This window comes from Panthera leo, chromosome E1 (genome assembly GCF_018350215.1).
Source record: "Panthera leo isolate Ple1 chromosome E1, P.leo_Ple1_pat1.1, whole genome shotgun sequence".
Taxonomy (NCBI): Eukaryota; Metazoa; Chordata; class Mammalia; order Carnivora; family Felidae; genus Panthera; species Panthera leo.
The window spans coordinates 42651180-42671548 of NC_056692.1; the positions used below are offsets into that span (position 1 = coordinate 42651180).

Genomic DNA, 20369 nt, shown 5'->3' on the forward strand with positions numbered 1-20369 from the left:
GAGGAAAAACAGTAGCGCAGGGCACTTCAGATCAACACTTTATTAAGCACCCACGGCAAGTCAGGTTCTGCGCCAGAAACACAGAGATGAACAGTCCCTACCCTCTAGGGGCTTACAGTCTAGTAGGAGAGACCACCCAGCTTTGGGCGGATTACAGTTCTGTGGATTAAAGTAAAACACGGAGGAGGGGAGAGAAGGAGGCTATCCCAGAGCACCTGACCCAGCCTGGGGCTTCAGATGGTGCTTGAGCTGGGAGTTAACCCACTGCAGAGAAACAAAAGGTATTCTAGGTAAGGGAACAGCACAGAGAAGGCACAGGGGCAAGAAACGGCCTGCTGCGTGTGGGCTACCAAGAGTTCAGGGCAAAGAGGACTCGGAGTGGGAAGCAGACTGGTGGCAGGTGGTGAGCAGGTGTGGGGAATGCGGGAGAAACGCCAAGGTGGGGCAGTGGGTCATCCCCCGAGGGGCCCAGCTACAGCGTTACCTACGAGGGAGTTCTCACTGCATCCCGGCCCGGGGCTTCAACCTAGAGAATCCTGTCCGAAGGTGGCAGCCGTTGGTCCAAAATTATTTCCCTGCTCCACGTGGCAGGTTTCGGTCATGATGGGGCATGTGCTTGGAGAGGGTTCAGGCCCCAGGGAACCTCCCAGCTTAAACACTGCCGATGGCCACACAGAGAGTGCTTCTCACCCGCACCCCCAAGAAATTGACACAGTTTCCCACCATCGCTTTCACGCCCCATCACGGATACCATTCGTGGTTCCAGAGGGAGGGGCCCGAGGGAAGGTGAGGAGGAGTATCTACTGACAGAGGGTTGTTTCTCTGCCTCAGACAGGATGCACTCCAAAGAAGGGTCGGCCCAGTGCAGGGCTCAGCCCAGATTCAGAGGGCGTGTGTGCTGAGGGGCTAGGGAGGAAACAGGATGCAGTTGTTACCTGCTTCAGCCTCTGAGGAGATCAAGGCCTGGGGCCTCCTGCGCTGGGAGTGCCCAGCTAGGGGGAGGGCAGGAGGTAGCGGGCGAGCAGGTAGAGGAGGCCCGCAATGCCGGCTAGACCTGTCAGGACCCCCAGCCTCAGGGGCAGGTACTCCAGGGAGCGCTCCAGCTCAGCATGCAGGAGGATCACCTGGCGTTTGGTGACGCTCCACTCCCCCGAGTTGTCTAGGACGTGGTGGGCCATGCGGGCCTTGTCTTTCAGGGGCAGCTGGGCCTTGATCCGGGCCTCCGCGTCCTCGCGGTTCAGGTGGTTCCGCCGCATCAGCCGCGCCAGCTGTGTGTCCCGGTCACTAAGGACAAGGCAGGAGGGCTGCTCAGGCATTGTAGGCCCCAGCGTCCCTCCCGCTGGCGAGTGACAGGGGCGGGCAGCCCCTTCCCTCAACCCTCTTTCGGGCCCACAGTCAGGGAGGGGGGCTACCCCCGCCTCACCTCACTCTCTGAGGACCCCGGCAGCATGGCGGGCTACCTGAGCCCCTTGGTGTAAACAGCAGGGGGAAGGGCTGCAGCAGCTGTTCTCTGCCATCTGGGGTCCTGCTGCCTTGCCACTAGGCCTGAGATTTCCCAGTTGTAAGACGGGAAGATCTGGTCATCTGGCATCAGCTACATCCTGGATCCCTGGACGGGTGACCTTTACTGAAAGGCCTGTGCCCGCCAGCCGACCGCTTCCTATAGTTCCCCTGGGGCTTGGGCCTGCCGCATCCCAAATAGCTTCCCGAGCCACCGCAAAGACCCCTCTCCTTGCTTCACCACCCCCACCCCTTCACATTTAGAGCCGAGGTGGTGGCTGCTGTGCTCGATGCCAGTGACAGAGTGGGACAGGCAAGCCCCAAGGTGCTTCCCCTTAGAGCAAGGACTTGAGAGCTGGATCTGGTCCTTGGGACAGCGCTAGGCACCACAGATTAAGCCAACCACCACCCAGTCGCCTAGCTCCAAAAAAAAATTCAAAGAAAATAAAATGAAAAAAAAAAAAGAAAGAAAGAAAGAAAGAAAAGGGCCGCCTGGCTGGCTCAGTCAGTACAGCATGCAACTCTTGATCTTGAGGTTGTAAGTTCGTGCCCCGCAATGGGTGTATAGATTACTTAAAATCAAATAAAATCTCAAACAAACCAACCAAAGGAAATTCAAAGAGTACGTCTTTTTGCCCCCTCTGATATTACCACCTAGGTCCTTCCTCGGGAAACTCCCATCTTGCCTTTGGCTACACAGGAACCACCAGGCTATCCCGTGGGGTCATCTCGAACCCCTCTCTAGCTCTATGGCTGCCTGAGCCCCTTGGTGAGAACAAGAGGGGGTGGGCTGCTGCAGCTGTTCTCTGCCATCTGGGGTCTCTCCGCTTTGCCACTAGGCCTGGGTTCTCCCAGTCGTAAGATGAGAGGATTTGGTCACTACGGTTTGGTCTCCACTTAGGTGTGGCCTAGACCAGAGGCCCTCCTGGGATGTGTCTTCCGTGGACAGACACAACCTGAACACCAGTTAATTCCAATGCCACTCAGAACAGAAGGCTCCAGAACGTCGTTTCTGGCTGGCCAATGAGAGAAGACCTTGTAGAAAGATGGCATCTATACTGGCCTTAAAAATAAATAGGACTTCTCATCATTTCCTTTGTTATGGGGACAGCATCCTCTCAGGGTCGTGGGGCCGACCCCTGTGTGGTTAAGAACAAGGACTGGATCTTAGGGACACTGCAAATCTGGGGCTGCGGAAATCTGGGTGAAAGCATGGAGGGGGCTCGGGGCCACCTGTGAGGGCACATCCTTAGAAGGTGTGGGCCTAGAGCAGAGGGCTTCCTGGAATGGGAAGGCAGGGCTCCCAGACAGCCCTTCCTGGGGCTCAGACACAGCCCCATATGGTTAGTTTAAGGAATGACGCTATTTATGGTAATAAGATTTTTACCCAAACACTTACTCCTCAGTTGGCAAATTCCTCAAAAATGTGAATAATCATGTTTCAGTATAATCACACTTTGGTAAATGCCCCATATTATTTCAAAGGCACCAGGGATAGTCGGATAGTTCAACGAATCCATGAGGGGATCTTTAGTTTTGTAAAGTGTAAATCTCTTTTATGAAAAGTGAATAATCACTCATTCACATGTCTCCAGCCTCTCTCAAACAGCACTCGGGATTCCAGCAAAGGTTCCTCTGGCTGATGAGCGGCCCTGAAGGATCTGTAGAACAGGCTGAATCTGGGGGCACCCGGTTGGCTCTGTCAGTTAAGCATCTGACTCTTGATTTCAGCTCAGGTCATGATCTCACAGTTCATGAGTTTGAGCCCCACAGGGGGCTCTGTGCTGGCAGTGCAGAGCTCGCTTGGGATTCTCTCCTGTCTCTCCCTCTGCCTCTACCCCACTTGCTCTCTCTTTCAACATAAATAAACAACAACAACAACAACAACAACAACAACAAAAAACAGGCTACCACAGCTCTCTCTCCTCTTAGTGAACAGACAAAGCTGGAAGGAAAGTGCGGCGAGAGAAAGGTGACAGGGCAGGCGTGGGTCTTCTCGTGACTGCAGATACGACCAGTGTTCTCACCTCCACTGGAAGATTCCCCCACCCTTTTCTGATCCCTTGGTGCAAAGTTCCAACTGTATTAAGACCCCAAGGCAAAGTCTTCATAGAGCGTACTTGGCCTCAGTTGACGGTCTTTCACAAACAGGGCCTAAAGAACCCAGAGAAGCTGCAGGTTTACAGGGGAGATGTGGGCCAGCGGGGGAGCTATGAGGATGCCTGAGTCCCTACACTGGGCTCAGCAGAGTCAGACTGGGCTTTAAGTGGCAGCCTCGGTGGGCAGCTGCGGGGGAGGGCAGGGTTATGCTTAGGGCATGAGCACTCCGGGCCCCACCTCCCGTGTGCTAGGAGCCTCCCACGCACCAGTCTCTGGAGAGCCACCCTGTGCCCAAAATACCCACAGAGCCAAGTGCCCACCTCTGTGTCTGTTGTACTTGTGGGTGGCATCCAGGAAGCTTCTGGGAGGCAGAGACACCCTGCAGCCTCATCTACTCTCACCCCACTGGGACTGTGACTCATTTTCTCTGACAGTCTGATCTGGCTCTGTTTGCCAAACCTAGATTCTGGTTTGCTTCGTGTCCTGAGGGATTCTGAGAACAGAGCTCCTTCCTTAGTTGGACTCTGACAGATCCCTCCCGGCAACCGTCCATTCACAGGCGCTGCCAATGGGTGACCCTGGACACCCCCTCAAGTAGCTTCCCCCTCAGGTTTTCTCTCCTATAACTCAGAAGCATCAACTCCTGCTCTGGACACCTCATGCTGAAAGGTAAATTGAGTGAAGTAATAAATGTGGGAGCTGTCTGAAAATTGAGAAATGCTAGAGGAGGGAAAAGGGATCCAGTGACTAACAACACGGTAGCTCAGGGCATCGGGGCCGAAGTGCCCCCAATGGCCAGCAGGGGGAGCCCTTCCCAAGCAACTAGGGAAACCTGGGGGCCTTCACTTCCCACGCCTACCTGGGGCATATCTGGGTCAGGCGCAGAAGTGGTACCTACAGTCTGTGGACACAATCGCCCAAACCCCCAGTGCCTCCCGGTCGCCCAGTGGAGTAAGGGCAAAGCGATGTGGGCCATTTCTCAGGTACACGCTGTACTCCAGGGGCCCACCTTTCCAGCCTTGGTCAGGCCTGGCCCTGACACACACTCACCAGTACACGACCACTGTGTGCTTCATGTACTTGAGCAGCTTCTTGGTCTCAAACAGCAGGGGGATATCCAGAATCACATAGCGATATCCTGGGGAGAAGCCAGGAAACCCACAGTTTAATTTTGCAAACAAACACTGTGTTAGGCTAGGGAGTAGAGGTGAAGCCATTGGCCCCTACCATTGAGAGCTCTCTAGCAAAGGGGAGACCTTGCAAGGATAGGCATAACCTGAATGCTGGCCGGTTCTGATGCCATCCGTAACAGAATGCTACAGGGCCACTCCTGACCAGATGAGCAGAGAAGACCTTGCAGGAGGGATGGCGTTTATACTGGTCCTGAAAACCAGGTGGGACTTCTGGTACTTGAACATGAGTTTCCTGAGGTGAGGGTTCCAGGAATGGGGGGAACCAGCAAAGCGCGCGGAGCAGCGAGGTTCTGCTTCTCTGGCCGTAGAGGCCTCGCACGATGGGCGACGAAGCTGGTGAGGTGGTCAGGGGAGGCACAGAGGGTTGAGTTCGCCTTGACCTTGAACCTAAAGAGTTGTTATTTGTGAGCAAGGAAATGACACAGCCAGAGTTGGAGGAGACTGGGGAGTTTCCAGGAGGAACCTGGCCCTTTCTGCCCTATGTCACCCATCTTTGCTAAAAAAAAAAAACCAAAAAAACCCCAAAAAAACAAACAAACCAAAGTGCGGCTCTCTGTTAAAGAAGAGTCCTGTATGGCTCTCTCCACCAACTCTTCATAAAAGGCTCATCTGCGGGCAGCAGTAGTAGCCCCAAAAGGAAAGAGGCTGCTTCTTGGCACAAGAGGCGGCCTCCAGCCAGGGATGGCCGAGGCTGGTCTGGAGGTGGTGGGTGGTTATGACTAATAAAATATAACTTGCTCCAGTGAGGGAAAGGGCACTGGCTGGCCCTCCCAGTACGAGCCAAGGCCAGTCAAGACCCACAGTGAGAGGGCGGGTGCCCAGGCTGCCCACACAAACACCATGAGCTGCACACTCCCAGTTCCCTTCGGGCCAGCGTCCCCTGTGTATGTGCAAAACGCTGGCGGGGGACTGGGAGCAGTGAGAGAAAGGGATGGGCGCTGCCTCTGCCCACAGACACCCGCCTGGCCGGGATGGCCTCCCGCCACAAACACTTCCAACCAGAGCCAGACACACATCACACCGGTTTCGGGGGGGTCGTGGGGAAACCGGCACTCCGGGTGACGCAGGGAACAGGGGTGAGGACCCAAGCTGCTGGCTTTCCTGCTCCCCACGATCTGCTGCTCAGGAAGCCCAAGAAAAACCTTCAGCTGAACGAGGGGGTTAGGAGAGTGGGCTCCGATGACACGCCTGGGTTTGCAGCCCCCCACTTTCCCACGTGACTTTGGGCCCCTTCACAAACCTCATCTGTGAGTGAAGGCCACGTCCCTCACAGGAAGGTGGTAAGGACCAAGCGAGCGAAGGCACGTAAGCCACTTGGCGCCTCCTCACCCAGACGTTCCCCAAGTGCTCCGTAAATGATGGTTATTATTACCACCATCCCCTGGAAGAAGGGGGGCCGTTCAATGCCCCCGTTCCCCTCCCAGCTCAGAACAGGAGCCAAGACCAGACCCTCTCTGGGCCTCTTATCTCCCTTTCCTGCTCCGCCTCACCTCCCCTCTCCCCCCCACTGTCCTTTCTCCTCGGGCCCCTCTCGGGAGCTCAGCTCGTGGCCAGCTCTTTGGTTCACCGGCAAAGGGCTATTCAGCTGTCACATCCCTCCTGCTTGATAAGCTCTGCAAACTATCCTGACTCTATTAAGACATCCGTCTGCCTACACAGAGACCTCCCCAACAGCTGGTGATCTTATCTGACGTTTGATTATACCAACTTTGACAGTTGTATTTGTTATACTCATCAGGGAAAAACTGGGACTGTGGAAGCCACAGCTGTCGTCCCCATTTTTCACCTTATCGAGCTGAAAAGAGCTTTCTAGCTTTTATTTAAGTGGTGGTGGTTGGGGAGAGGGGAGGCTGGGTGGATGACACAGCAGGGGAACTTTGGAGCGGGTGACATTATCCGATGCTTAATTTCAGAAGGGGAGAGCTGCCGTGGCCTCAAAGCCCTGCAGATGTACTTGTAACTGGCCAGGGAGCGAATGCGAAAGGGCAGGACTGAAAGGCAGAAGGCTTCGCTCCTGGGTGGGGGACAGGAGGGGTCCTGGCGCAGACACAAGAGGCAGGACAAAGGCAGAAAGAGTCCAGAGACGCTCCTTGAGGGAAGAGAGAGGGAGGGGGGCCTGCGGCAAGGGGCGAGATGCAGAGCAAGCCGGTCCAGCAGGGAGAATGTCTGGAGCCTATCCCTGCCCTGGCCCGAGCAGGGGAAGAGGGATGGGGGTGGGGGAGGTCAACGTCATGGATGCCTGTCATCTCTTTCCTTCTGAAGGGAGGTACGGGCCAGAGGAATGTGGAACCTCTCCCAACCCTACATAAGAACTTGATGCCTGAGAGAATAAAATAAGGCGTTTGGCCAAGATCATAGTGCAAAAGCCGGGAGAAAACCTAGAAGGCTGCCCCATGCCCTCTAAGAAGGGAAATCTCTGCATCATGATTGATGATGGGGAGACAAACAGCCAGGCCTTCCATTCTGATGCCCGGGCAGGCAGACACATCTGCCAAAGGCTGGTGGGCAGATCTACAGGGCCCCTCGGCCAACTTTCCCGCCCGATCTCATGCCACTGCTCTCTGCTCCTCCACTGCTGGTGACTGACCCCATCCTGCATGATATCAGGTCACCCCTGCCCAACACTGTCTTATAGAACAGGGCTGGCACCGTGGCTATAGCATGGGAAAGGCTGACAGCCTCTACTAGAAGTTTCTGGCCAACTGAGCACAGACTCTGGCTTTTCACTCTCCTTTCTTTCAGTCCTGGCACATGTCAGGCTAACTCTCTCCACTGAGCCCTAGCCCCAAAGGATTATCCTCTGCTTAGAACCCCCCCACCCTGCACCCGCCCTGGCCATCTGGGACCCTCCCCAGTGTCCAGTCTGTAAGCTTTCCCAGGCAGCTCGACCAGCACCAAATCTGACTTTGACCGTGGTTTATACTGTGTGGTGATCGACAGTCACTCATGTGGACTCGGTTCCCCTAACAGTTTCTCGAGGTTGGCATTATTAGCCTCACTGTGGAGAGGATGGGCTGGCTCACTCAACAAAGTCACACAGTTAGACGCTGTGAGACCAGGACTTAAACTCCAGTCTCCAGACTCCATTATTCGTCAGCTGGTATTACTCCCATCCCTGCCAGAAAAATCAACTTACTTCCTGGGGATCGCGGCTCAAAAGCCTCAAGTGTCTCTTCTCATTCAATTGTCAACCTCTTTAAATGCTGAGGGACATGTGCACCTTTCCTCGGGGGTTGGCACAGGGCTCTGCGTGGAGGGTGCAAAGGAACAGTGTGAACTTGGCAGCCAGGACAGCCAGCGCCTCTGTCCCTGGCCAGACTTTCTGCAGCAGAGGAGGGCCCTGGCCCTGGAAGGAGAGGGCTCTGCCGCACCTGTCCCAGGCCCTGGCTCTTACCTCGGAGGAAGTACTTGAAGGTCTCCTTCATCATTTCCTTGCGGATCTCAGGGTGGGTGATGGTGTTGAGTAGATGCCGCCGGTCGGGCTGGTTGAAGATCAGGTCCCCTAGGACCTTGCGATCGATGTTACCATTCTCCAGCAAGACCTCGGTGCCAAAGGCCTCCACGATGCGCCGGTGGGCGGGGTATCCTGGCTGGACAACTGTGGCGTGAGGAGGGGGCTGGGTCACTCTCCAGAGCCTCCAGGCTAGCCAGAGGCCCCCGAATGACTAGGGGCAAAATGATGGGGGAACCCAGGGGTGCCTCTTTCAGTTGGACAGAAAACGAGAGGAGGGAAAGCAGTTAAGGAAGAGAGCAGAGTGCGCAGAACCCCTCACGTTGGTCACAAGGTGAGGTGAAGGAGGGGGGAGAGGAAATGGAGCGGGGAGAGGGGAAGTGAGGGGCAGGGAGCAGGAAATCAGACCAGGCCTGAAGGAGAAGGCTGCCCCCTCCTCCGAGGCCTTGAAAGAGCTTATAAAAAGGTGAGACAGCGGCGCCTGGGTGGCTCAGTCGGCTCAACGTCCCAACTTCAGCTCAGGTCATGATCTCACAGTTGGTGAGTTCGAGCCCTGTGTTGGGCTCTGTACTGACAGCAGGCCTGGAGCCTGCTTCGGATTCTGTGCCCTTGTCTCTCTCTGCCCCTCCCCCACTCATGCTCTGTCTCTCTCCAAAATAAACAAACATTAAAAAAACCTTTTTTAAAAATAAATAAATAAAAAGGTGAAACAAAGATGAGACAAGATGGCAGAAAGGGGCGCAGGGGAGTTGCCGTGCACATCCCACCCACCACCTTCCAACTCACCGTGCCGGGCGATGACGTCAACATCAACCACCGCACAACCCAGCTGCTGGAACACCTGGATCACCGAGCTCTTGCCTGAGGCGATGCCCCCTGTCAGGCCCACCAGGAACATCTTCCCAGGAAAGAGGAGGCCAGCGAGAATGCAGAGCCGGGAGGCGGGGAATTACCGCAGTAGGGCACGCTTGGCTGCCTGGGATGGCCCACCCCGGGAACACCAGAACGACCTGCCCTGCCTGTGGACGACACCAGGCCTGATAAGTGTCACGCCCGAATGACCCGGGGAGAGGGAGGCACAGGAAGGGAAGGGAGACGCAGCCTGCCCACGCAGAGTGTGGAGTTCTGAGCTTGGGGAACTCTGGATCCATCCGAAGATGGAAAATTCTCTCAGGACAGGCCTCCAGTAGTCTTTAGAAAACACTCATAAACAAGGCAAACAAACACGGTATAAATTTAGCAATCAAAATGCCGAGTAGGCAGAACAAGGTCAGGTGCTGCGACGCAGAGTGCTTTCTGGAGGCGGCGGTACCCGCTATAGGCGAACTTCCCCTAAGAAGGGCACACCTGTCCCTCCGTGGTGAACCCAAGGCACTTTCCAGATGCCCACAGAGCTCCCCTGTCTCTGGCCACTTTATAGTCTGGGACACTGAGGCTCACAGGGAAGAATGTCCTCCCACCCCCAGCACCAACACTAAGACGGTCTAGGTGGCTAGTTTAGACAGAAGAATCCTCCCGCTTCAACCAACAAGTGGCCCAGACGGGAGAGCTCAGCGGAAGCAGTGGCTGGTGGTGATTAGGCCTGAGGTTTAGAGGAGTATGGATCTTGCCCAGGAGGAATGTGAGGGAAGGATGACAGGCTGCGGGAGAGAACTTGGCGTTGGAATTTGCGGCTCTCTCAGACTGAGCAGCAGCAGCATAGAGGAGGTGAGGCGCATGGGCCTTTTCAGATCCAGTTCCTCCACTTACAATGCTGTGCAACCCTGGACAGGTCGCCTGTCTCTCGGAACCTCAGTTTTCTCGTCCGTAACATGGGGGTGATGGAACCTATCTCATAAGGCTCTTTTCAGACTGAGAAAATGCCTACAAAGCCCTTCACGCAGTAAGTGTCCCGTAAAGGAAGTGAGGACGGGAGGCAGGCGCTGAAGTCACACCGCGAGGCACAGAGACTAAAAGAGACGTTCGTGAAGTTACGTCCCCATTCTTGCAACCTCAGACTATCTCCCAAGAGACTTTTTTTTTGGTAAATGTTTATTTATTTTTGAGATTGAGAGAGAGACAGAGAGCGAGGAGCACGAGCTGGGGAGGGACAGAGAGAGGGAGACAGAAGATCCGAGGCGGGCCCTGTGCTGACAACAGACAGCCCAATGCAAGGGCTCAACCAAACCGCGAGATCATGACCTGAGTCAAAGTCGAATACTCAACCGGCTGTTCCACCCTGGCACCGCTCACAAAAGACTGTTTTCAAGTCATGTTGCATTTTGGGGAGTAAACGGGGTTACCATGTCTTGGAGTCTGCTCCCAGGTTAGAAGAAATTAAAGTGAAGGCCAGGTCTCTCCCACCCCTCCCTGAGCATCAAATCACTTCTCTAGGACCTTGAAATCTGTCATGGGTTTTGCTGTTTTTTTTTTTTTTTTTTTTTTTTTTTTATATAAAACGGCAGATTTACTGTCCTAATTACACTTTGCTTGAGCTTATACCGAAATGAGTTTGCCTCCCCTGAGGACACACCAAGTGACAGGGGGAGGCAGCTGCTCGGATGTGGGTGGTGGGGGGACCAGCCCAGAAGTTTAAATCTGCCCAGGCTCGTCCTCCCAGGGCAGCCAGGGGCGGAGAGAGGAAAATACCCACTAGAGTCGTCATCCAAATGGAGAGATCTAACTCAATTATTAAACGGTTTGCGAAGCAGCGCTCCTCAATCTGGGACTGGCGTCGCCCCCAGGTGGTCTCCCTCCAGCTTACACAAAGAAGACTTAAGGACAGGGTTCAGTTGTCAAAAAAAATTTTTTTTTGTTCACTCAGCTGAAGCTGCGAAATGGAAAACCCAGCAACAGCATTATAATCCCAGCTCTGTGCTGTTGTCCCTAAAGCCGCGAGCTTGCTTCTCCTCTGCAGAAGGCCGGTCTGAAAGCACGGGAGTGGGACCTGAGGACAGGTGGTGGCTGAGGGACAGCGTAAAGGCCAAAAACCCACTGGCCTCTGGCCCCTCATTGCTGCAAGCAAGCCTCTGTCACCTGGTCATCCAACTTTGCCAGACGTGGCTGAAGGGGCCCCGAGGAGCATGGGACCCCAACTCCTGCCCTTTCACGGGACCAGGACCCCTCCCGAGACACACCGAATCATAATCTCTAGCGATCGAGGGGCGCCCGGGTGGCTCAGCGGTTGGATGTCTGACTCTTGGTTTTGGCCCCGGTCACGGTCTCACGGTTCGTTGCGTTCGAGCCCCACATCGGGCTCCAGGCTGACAGCAAGGAGCCTGCTTAGGATTCTCTCTCTCCCTCCCTCTCTGCCCCTCCTCCACTTGTGCATGCAGGCTCGCTCTCTCTCTCTCTCTCTCTCTCAAAATAAATAAACTTAAAAAAAAAAAAAAAGAATCTCTAGCAACGGAGCTGCCTTGGCAGTTCTGTGTCACAGGCTTGGGATCGACTCTAACTCTTCATTAAGGACCAGAGAGGGGAAGGGACTTATCCAGGGCCACAGCTATTAATGGAGCCCTGAATGGAATTCAGGCCTCCCACCTCTGAGTCTAGATTCCTACCTTAACGTACTCAGGGAATGAAAGTTTAATTTATGTTTAGACTTAGACAAAAGAAGGACAGTGAATCTGGCTCTAAGCGGATCGGTTCAGAACCAAAGCAAGATGATTTCTAGATGATCGTATTGGTGCTCTCCCTCTGCAGGATAGGCGTGAGGTCTTATGGACAGCAACCAGAGCACAGATGGAAATTCCAGGCTCAGCTCTGTCCCAGACTCCTGGGGCAACCTAATGAATCTCTTCCTTTCTCTGTGCCTCGGATGACCATCTGTGGAAACAGACCAACAGCTGCTTGGCCTCTGTCAGGAAGGCCAAGGGGATGAAGGAGCACATGCCCTGGGAGGCTGTGGGCCCCTGGCTGAAAGGGGCCGGACAAATACCAGCTGTTCCCGTCCAGTAAGCTCCTCCATAACTCATTCCTTCACCAAGCGCTGACTGAGCACCTCTGCGCTTTGCAGCTCCGCGCTGGGGACTCTCAGGTGACCGAGGGAAAACTTAGGTCTTGCCTCTCAGGAAAACTGGAGGGGGAGACAGTAACAAATGAAACCAGCCAAGGAGAACACAGCACCAGCAGGTGAGCCAGAGTCGTCGTGTGGTACGCCCCCTGGGCCTGGGTGCGTGCATGTGCGTGCGCACGCGTCTGAGTGTGGCAGTGAGCACCCCTCCAGGCTTAGCCAGGAGGAAAAGAAGGCTGAGGTTTCGACTGCCTCTGAGTCCCACCCAGACCTGTCTGGTAGCTCCTCCCCAGGCACCCAGCGACAGGTGACCACCTCTTTAACCCGTGTTCCTGACCCTCTCCCTGCTCTGGCTCAAAAGTCCTTCTCCAGAATCCACTTATTTCCCCTCATTCCACTGCCATTTACACGCAGGCAGTGAGAACCTCACAGCAACTCCTAAACCTGGTCCTGATCTGAATCCCCTGTGAAACTTCAGAAAAGGGACAGAAACCCAGGCTCTACCCTAGCGTCCCAGCCAGCTGGGCACCAGAACCGCTGCTAAAATGGAAGGTTGTAGACTGGAAATCGAGAAGCCTGGGTCCCAGCCCCTCGGCACTCTGCCATAAAGCTGTGTGACTGCAATAAACCTTCTAATCAGCCTGGCCCAGGGTGGTTAAGTGCTCCATAAATAACAAATAGCTCATCCCCCAAATGTCTGCCCCTGCCCTATCCTGTCTCCAAACCTGTAAGTAAGGGGCCGATGCTAACAGGGCATCAGCCCCAGGGGAGGCTGTGAGGCACACTGGGGCTCTCTTCCTCCCTTCTGTGGTTCAGCACTTCCCAGAGCAGTCCATAGATGCTCGCCCTGGGTGACCAGTGATTGACAAGACCGCTGGTGGCCCAGGAATCCTCCTCCTCAATACCAAAAGCTGTTCCCAGAGCTGGCTTGGCTGGAAGAGGAAGGACGACCCCAAGTCCCATGGTAACAGAGAAAAGCTAATGCCCAGTACAAGAGACATGGAAGCTGGATTCTGGGAAGTAATCCCAGTCCTGAATTCATGAGCAAGGCAGGACTCCAACCCCAGGGGAGCCACAACCAAATCCTTTCTTCTCCCTCATTCTCCCTGTCAGGGGAAAGACGGCAGGGTATAAAGGAAAGGGTAGGGACTTGAGTCACAGAGGCTGGGTCTGCAGCCTGTGAAGTGAGGATCAAATTCTATTGTGCTCTGTAAATGGGGGAGGGGTCCCTTTCATTGAGGTTCCCCAAACCTGCCTTTCATTTTTTACCTCTTGGGCCCCAACAGCCTAGAGAAGATGAAGAAAAAAACATTGAAGGAGGAATAGTCTTGGGGCACCTGGCTGGATCAGTCAGTGGAGCATGTGACTCTTGGTCTCGGGGTTGTGGGTTCGAGCCCTACATTGGGTATAAAGAATAGTTAAAAATAAAATCTTTTTTTTTTTTTTTTTTTTTTTTTTTAACATTTTTTATTTATTTTTGGGACAGAGAGAGACAGAGCATGAACGGGGGAGGGGCAGAGAGAGAGGGAGACACAGAATCGGAAACAGGCTCCAGGCTCCGAGCCATCAGCCCAGAGCCTGACGCGGGGCTCGAACTCACGGACCGCGAGATCGTGACCTGGCTGAAGTCGGACGCTTAACCGACTGCGCCACCCAGGCGCCCCAAAAATAAAATCTTTAAAAAAAAAAAGTCTCTCTTGGAATCTTCTCTGGCAGTGTTTCTTAGGGAAAAATGAGAGTGGGCTGCTGGCTTCTCCATGGGCCTCTAGACAAAAAAACACCATGGCCCTGGGTTGCCGGTCCTACTTCTGACTCCACTGGCCCCACCCTATGAACCTAAGTCCCATCACCCTGTGCCCAGACCTCTGCAGTGGCCTCTTGACTTGACTCTCCAGTCCCCTGCCTAGCTTCTCCCAAGACAGCCAGGGTCATGGCTTAAAGTGGACTTCTGATCACGTCACTTAAAACCTTCACTGCTTTTGGGATGCTTGAGTGGCTCAGCTGGTTAAGCGTCCAACTCTTGATTTTGGCTCAGGTCATGATCTCACGGTTGTGGGATGAAGCGCCACACTGGGCTCCGTGCTGACAGTGCCGAGCCTGCTTAGGATTTTCTCTCCCTCCCTCTCTCTGCCCCTCCCCAACTCGTGCTCGCTAGCTCTCTCGAAATAAATAAACTTAAAAACAAACAAGCAAAACCCCTTCACTGCCTTCTTCCCTCGCCTCCTAGCCCGCCCCCCTTTGACCTCTCTGCCCCCCATCAAGGAACTTGTTGCACGCCTGCCTTCTGCCCTCAAATGCACAGTCTCTTTCCCACCTCACAGCTTCCATGTGCAACACCGTTGCCCCTGCCACCACCAGTAGTGCCCCGGGCACCACTCAAAGCAAGAGTAGAGTGCCTGCCCCCTCCAAGCAAAGCCTCCACGCCACCGCGGGAGGAGCGGGTGTAAATAATCCGCTCACAATGTGTGTGGTGAGGTTAGCGGGGAGCAGATCCAGAGCGATGGGGGTCGCTGTCTTCAGTCAGGACCACGGAGGTCAAAGCGAGGACCTGAAAGCAGTGAGAGGGCACACCACAGTTCCACTCAGAGCAGCCTTGTCCACCTGCCGACTCAGATCAGGCCCCCGACCTCTCTCTGCGCCATTCTTTTCCTTCCCTGTACCCATCGTGTTTGTATGACCGTTTTCAACGTGTTAGATAAAATAAGCTCCACGAGGCCACCCACCATGTCGTTTGTACCCCTCTGTCCCGAGCATCTAGCATAGTGTCTGCTGTCTATCCATCATGTACCAGGTGAGTAATACTGCTCAAGTTACTCGACCATTCTTTGACTCAGTTTCTTCACCTGTAAAATGGAGCTAATGGCACCCACCCTGAGTACCTGTGAAGAGTAGAAGAGGTCATACATGTAAAGTGCTTACAACGGTGCCAGCACTCATCCATGCTCCCTATTAGTTATGAGAAAGTGTATGAAAAGTCTTTGTAGAATGAATGGCTGGATGATTCCATGGAAAAAATACTTGGGGTTGCATTCTCCTGTCAGTGGCAAGGGGGAGGCTAGAATCAATCTCCCAGCCTGCTCCCTTTTCCATTAGAATATGCTGCTTGAGGCTAGTAAATCCCTCCTGGGGGGTAAAAAAAAGGAAATAAACAAAACACCCAATGGGTTAAACAGAATAAGAAACTGATACTTGAATGGACATTCTTTTTTTCCTCCCTTGGGAGAGCTCAGGACTTAAGTTGGAAGCAAGTTCTGTGTCTTTGTGTGTCCCAATCAACAGCCCCAACCTGCTTGTGCTGGGGCCAGGACCTGGCTCCCTCATTAGCTTGCAGCTTCCTTTCCTCCTCCTCCTGCAGCCTCCCAGGATTTAACACTGGGCATGCCTGACCTGCCAGACACTTCTTCGAATCGCTTTCCAAAAGGGATGTATCCATTTTGCTTCAATGATCAATATAATCATTCATGAAAACGAGTCATTCCCCGCCTTGGGACCCAATTATTTTCTCATGGAACCAGAGGTTGCAAAAATATATTGTTTTCCAGTTAACTAGTAAGTGCTATTTTTATCTATGGTTTCCCCACTCCTAATCTTTCATTATTGGTGAGAGGCTGCTGTTTAAACCTGAGTCCAAGTTCTCGTCTGCTAGGCCTATTAAGTCACTACCTCCTCCAAGCTGCCAATTACCTGGAGGGAGCCACAAGAGAAGGTGTTGGCGGTAAGTCCTCCTCAACCTTCTCCTCTGCCAACACCAAGGGAAGGGGAGGGAACAGGTCACTCTTCTCGAGCACTCTCCAAGCACAAACCATCAGTCCAGGGAGCTTTTATGTGTGGGCAGGGAGACTGCACTGGACTACTATGCTGGTGCTTATGCAGAAAAAGGATCACAGGGAAGACCAACTCTCACGGGCTTCAGAGTCATGGGGGCCTCAGCTGGGGTCTCAGCCCTGTCCCTTAACTAGCTGTGTGGCCTCGGGCAACTTCAGCATTGTGGGCTTACTTCCTTGCGTATGAAACGTGATTAATAATGACTACTCATGGGTTTTATCAGGATTAAATGATGTAACGTATGTCACAGTCACCTCATCTTCCCCAGCGTGTGTGACACATCAGTCATTGCAATCGACTCCACCTGCACCCTTTTGGTTGCTCAGGCCAAAAATTTTCGTGTCCTCCTGGCTCCTCGCTCACAATCTTCATCCCGCTCACTAGCACCCCCTGCTGGCCGTGCCCACCCTGCACCTGCACAACCCAGCTAGACACCACAGGGTCCATCCACTGGCCTTGTGCTCCTGGATTACTGCAGTAGTCTCAAAGAAATTCTCTTATTGCCACCTTTGCTCCTCAACTGTTGTCTATTCACAATATAGTATCTAGTGTGAATCTTTAACAATGCAAGTCCGGGGACGCTGGGTGGCTCAGTCGGTTAAGCGTCCGACTTTGGCTCAAGTCATGATCTTGTAGTTTGTGAGTTCCAGCCCCTCGTCGGGTCTGTGCTGACAGCTCAGAGCCTGGAGCCTGCTTCAGATTCTGTGTCTCCTTCTCTCTCTGCCCCTCCCCTGCTCATGCTCTCTCTCTCAAAAATAAATAAACATCAAAACAATGTTTTTAATCCAAGTCCAATAATTTCACCCCTCTGCTCAAAACCCTCCAATGGTTCCTCTCTCACTTAGAGCACCAGCCAAGTCTTCATAGGGTTCTACAGGGGCTTCCGGATGGCCATGGGCATCTCTCCCGACATGTCCTACCACTCCCCTCCTGATCTCAGCCCTCCAGACACACTGGCCACCTTGCTGTTCCTTGACTATGTCGAGCACACTCCCACCTTGGGCCCTTGGACATATTGTTCCCTCCAGATGGAAAGCTCTTCCCCCAGAGGGCTGCATGGCTTACTTCCCTCCTCACCCTATCAGAGACTGTCCTGAATAGCACCCTCATTTCACTCTCTAGTCTCCTCACCATTCCACTTTTCTTCACAGCAGCTATCAACTTAGCACCACCCAACATGTTACATATCTTCATGTTCATTTATTGCAATCTGCCTCTACCCAGAATCTGGGCACTACTGTATCCAAGGTGCTGAAAACAGGGCCTGACAAGTAGAAGACCCTCAAAAAGTATCTGTTGAATGAACACATAAAGCACAGGAGGAAAATGTCCAGCTCATAGGTGAGCAGGAACTCAACATTAACTATTTTAAAGTAAGAGCATACCTGTTTCAGAAAGCCTACTATGGGAATCACAAAATCTTTTCCACATCACTTCCCACCCCTACATTTCTGGGCTAACAACTTCTTGGGCTCACAGATGAGGAAACTGAGGCAGAGAGTACATAGGAAGGCGAGGTTTCCAGCAGGCAGGAAGCAGAGTATAAGAGTAGCTGCCCACCAATTGAGCACCATCTACGTGCCAGGGACATCCCTCATCTTGTCTGTTCAACACAACAACCAGTAGGTTCTCTGGTTCTTTCCCATTCTAAAGGGGAAGAAATGGAAGTTAAAAAGAAGTTAGAAATTTGCCCATCAGAGTTCTAGGCGATCTTCACACTGGGGAATGAGAACTCCTGAGGCATGCATGAAGCTCTTCCAAGGGGCACAAAGGCACAGTTTAGGAGGAATAAATTTCCACCTCAATGCCCCCTGCCTCTTCCTCTGGAAGCAGACCAGCTCTGGAATGTCTTCATCCTCTCCCTTCCCAGGTCCCCCTTTCACCCTCCCCCATCTCCTAGGTTTCAAAGAAAGGCACAACTAGTCACCCATGCCAAATCTTGCAAAGGTGCACTATCCCTAGTGCAAAATTACCCTGGCACCATCCAGGAGCACTTTGAAACATCAGTATTCACGCGGATATGTGCCTGCCCACAGTCACAACATAAATCTTCCTGCTGAGTCAGGTGGTTTCCAAATCTTTGCCGTCAACAGAGTTAAAGGAGGACCTAAAAGAACTGTCTGCTGGCAGGTCATTAATAACTGATTTCAATGACAGCTCACTGTGATATTTTGGCCTATAACTCAGAGGGTGTTCAAAGAATTAAGTAATATTACCACAACAAAATGCCTTCAAGTCCTGCATATTTATTTACATGAACAGACTTCTTCAGTGCTTACGGCCATGAATAAAATCTCTGCTCATTCTAGCAAATATACATGGATGCACACATGAACTTTACAAAGTTCTACTCAGCTTATTAAGAGAAGCATTTCAAATAAAACTTAGGTTTTTGACAATTGATCAAAACCAGTTTTGATCGACTGTGTATTTTATAACTATAAAAACTCAAGTCAAAAGAAATTGTTTAATATTATGACCACAAGACAATTTTCAAAACTGTTTTAATTTTAATATTTTTTGTTGTTTGTTGCAGAGATGTAGGACGACAAACCAAAGGCTTTCAAAATCTATCATACAAGAAAAAAATTCTGTGGAGGAAATTAGGTGGAAATATAAGTTCAAGGAAGAAAAATAACAATGTAAAATTTCAAAGGTTAATTAAAAACTGGTTTGTATATTATTTTTTTTCCCCCAGAGGATATGGGAAATCAAATCACTATGGTATTGAGATTCCACTGCACAGGTTTAAATGCCTGGTGTAACAGTTTTATTTTTAAAGTGTCAATATTTACAATTAACCAGAAATCATATCCTTTGCAACTACTGAAACTTTCAGAGAAAAATTTTAGTTATCTGAAAATGTGCCAGTGGGTAGTTTCCAAAACAAACCAAAAGTTCACTGCTTGCCTGCCTTCAGTTATCAACCTTAATCTTTTCTCCTAAGGCAAGGCACCAAGAAAGGATCTGAACCCTTTAAACATATTACCCAGGAGGACAGGTTCAGACCTTGCACAAGACATAAGAGAATCCGGTGGGAACTTAGGGACCTGCTCAAAGAAAACCACCCCAACCAGCCAGTCTACTTTGTATTCATCAGCCAGAGTTCTAACATTTTGCCTTTCCCAAGACCTAGGTCTGCACCCAGCCAAATCCATCTGATTTATTTAGGTAAAATCAGCCATCACCACCCCTCAACAAAGGAAGGAAGGAAGGAAGGAAGGAAGGAAGGAAGGAAGGAAGGAAGGAAGGAAAGAAAGAAAGAAAGAAAGAGAGAGAGAGAAGGGAGGGAGGAAAGAAGGAAACAAGACGCTGAAAACCCGTATCCAAGGCTTCTATCTTTCCTCATCTTTAAAATTAGGATTTAATGTCAAGATTCATTCGGGTGATAATTTTCCCATAACTAAGAGAGGAAGAAAACTTCATAAGCTAACTCAATGACAAAGGTCTCCACTGGGAACTAGGCGTAGAAAGAAAAACAGGAAGCCAGGCCACCCTCTTTACAAGTGAATGAGTGGGAATCCACCATGCCACCCAGGCCTGGTGTGCGGGTGAGGGGAATCTTCCCAAAACTTTATACCCAGTCCAGCCTCCCGCAGAAAAGGAAAGTGGAGGTGATCACTCAAAAAAACAGCAGCTACCCAGCAAAGCACTTTCATTCCGCCCGCTCCCAGATGAGCAAACTGGCAGTCGGAACGCTACTCGAGTTCACATAACTGGACGGGGCAGAGGCTGGATTCAAAAATCAAACAGGTCTGACCACAAGTTCTGAAGTGTAGTGACTCTGGACTGAACCTGCGTTTGAAACCACAACCTCTGCCACAATTTAGTTGTAAACCTTTCTTCATCGCCACAGATGTAAACAGCACCCTGTTTAGTACGGTTGTTGCCAAGGCAACGAGTCATGGATGCAGAAGTGCTTGACCCAGGGGCTGCTACACAGTACGTGCTCAACAAACTGTGGCCAAGGTTTGGGGGGGGGGGGGGGGGGAAGGCGCGTACTGTCTGCCCCATGGCGCAGCACGCCCGGGGGGCCTGGGGCGGTGCTTCTGAGCGCCCAGAGCCAGGCCCGGCGCCGGGACAAGTCTCGGGGGGTGGACTCAGCTCTCTGAGCCGGAAAGAACAAACCAGCCCCGGGGCGCCACCGTCCCGCCCACCCACTCCCGGGACACGGCCGTTTCCACCCCACCCCGCGCGGCGCGCTACGTACCCGAGGCCTCTGACCCGGCCTGGGCCGCCGTCGCTCGCCCAATCTCAGAGGGGCTTACTGGGTGGCTCCCGGCGGGCAGGCGGGGCCTCGGGAGGGCGC

At 52.6% G+C, this 20369-nt stretch overlaps 1 protein-coding gene across 1 annotated transcript; it reads right to left on the reverse strand.

Annotated features, from left to right (window-relative positions):
* Positions 1–25: 25 nt before the first annotated feature.
* DCAKD (dephospho-CoA kinase domain containing) lies at positions 26–20356 on the reverse strand. The gene is made up of 5 exons (XM_042915402.1): positions 20271–20356; positions 9031–9263; positions 8188–8391; positions 4651–4738; positions 26–1284 (listed from the first exon to the last, which is right to left on the reverse strand). The coding sequence occupies exons 2-5, from the start codon at positions 9140–9142 to the stop codon at positions 993–995; spliced, it is 696 nt and encodes a 231-aa protein (XP_042771336.1). The 5' UTR covers positions 9143–9263; positions 20271–20356; the 3' UTR covers positions 26–992.
* Positions 20357–20369: the final 13 nt, after the last annotated feature.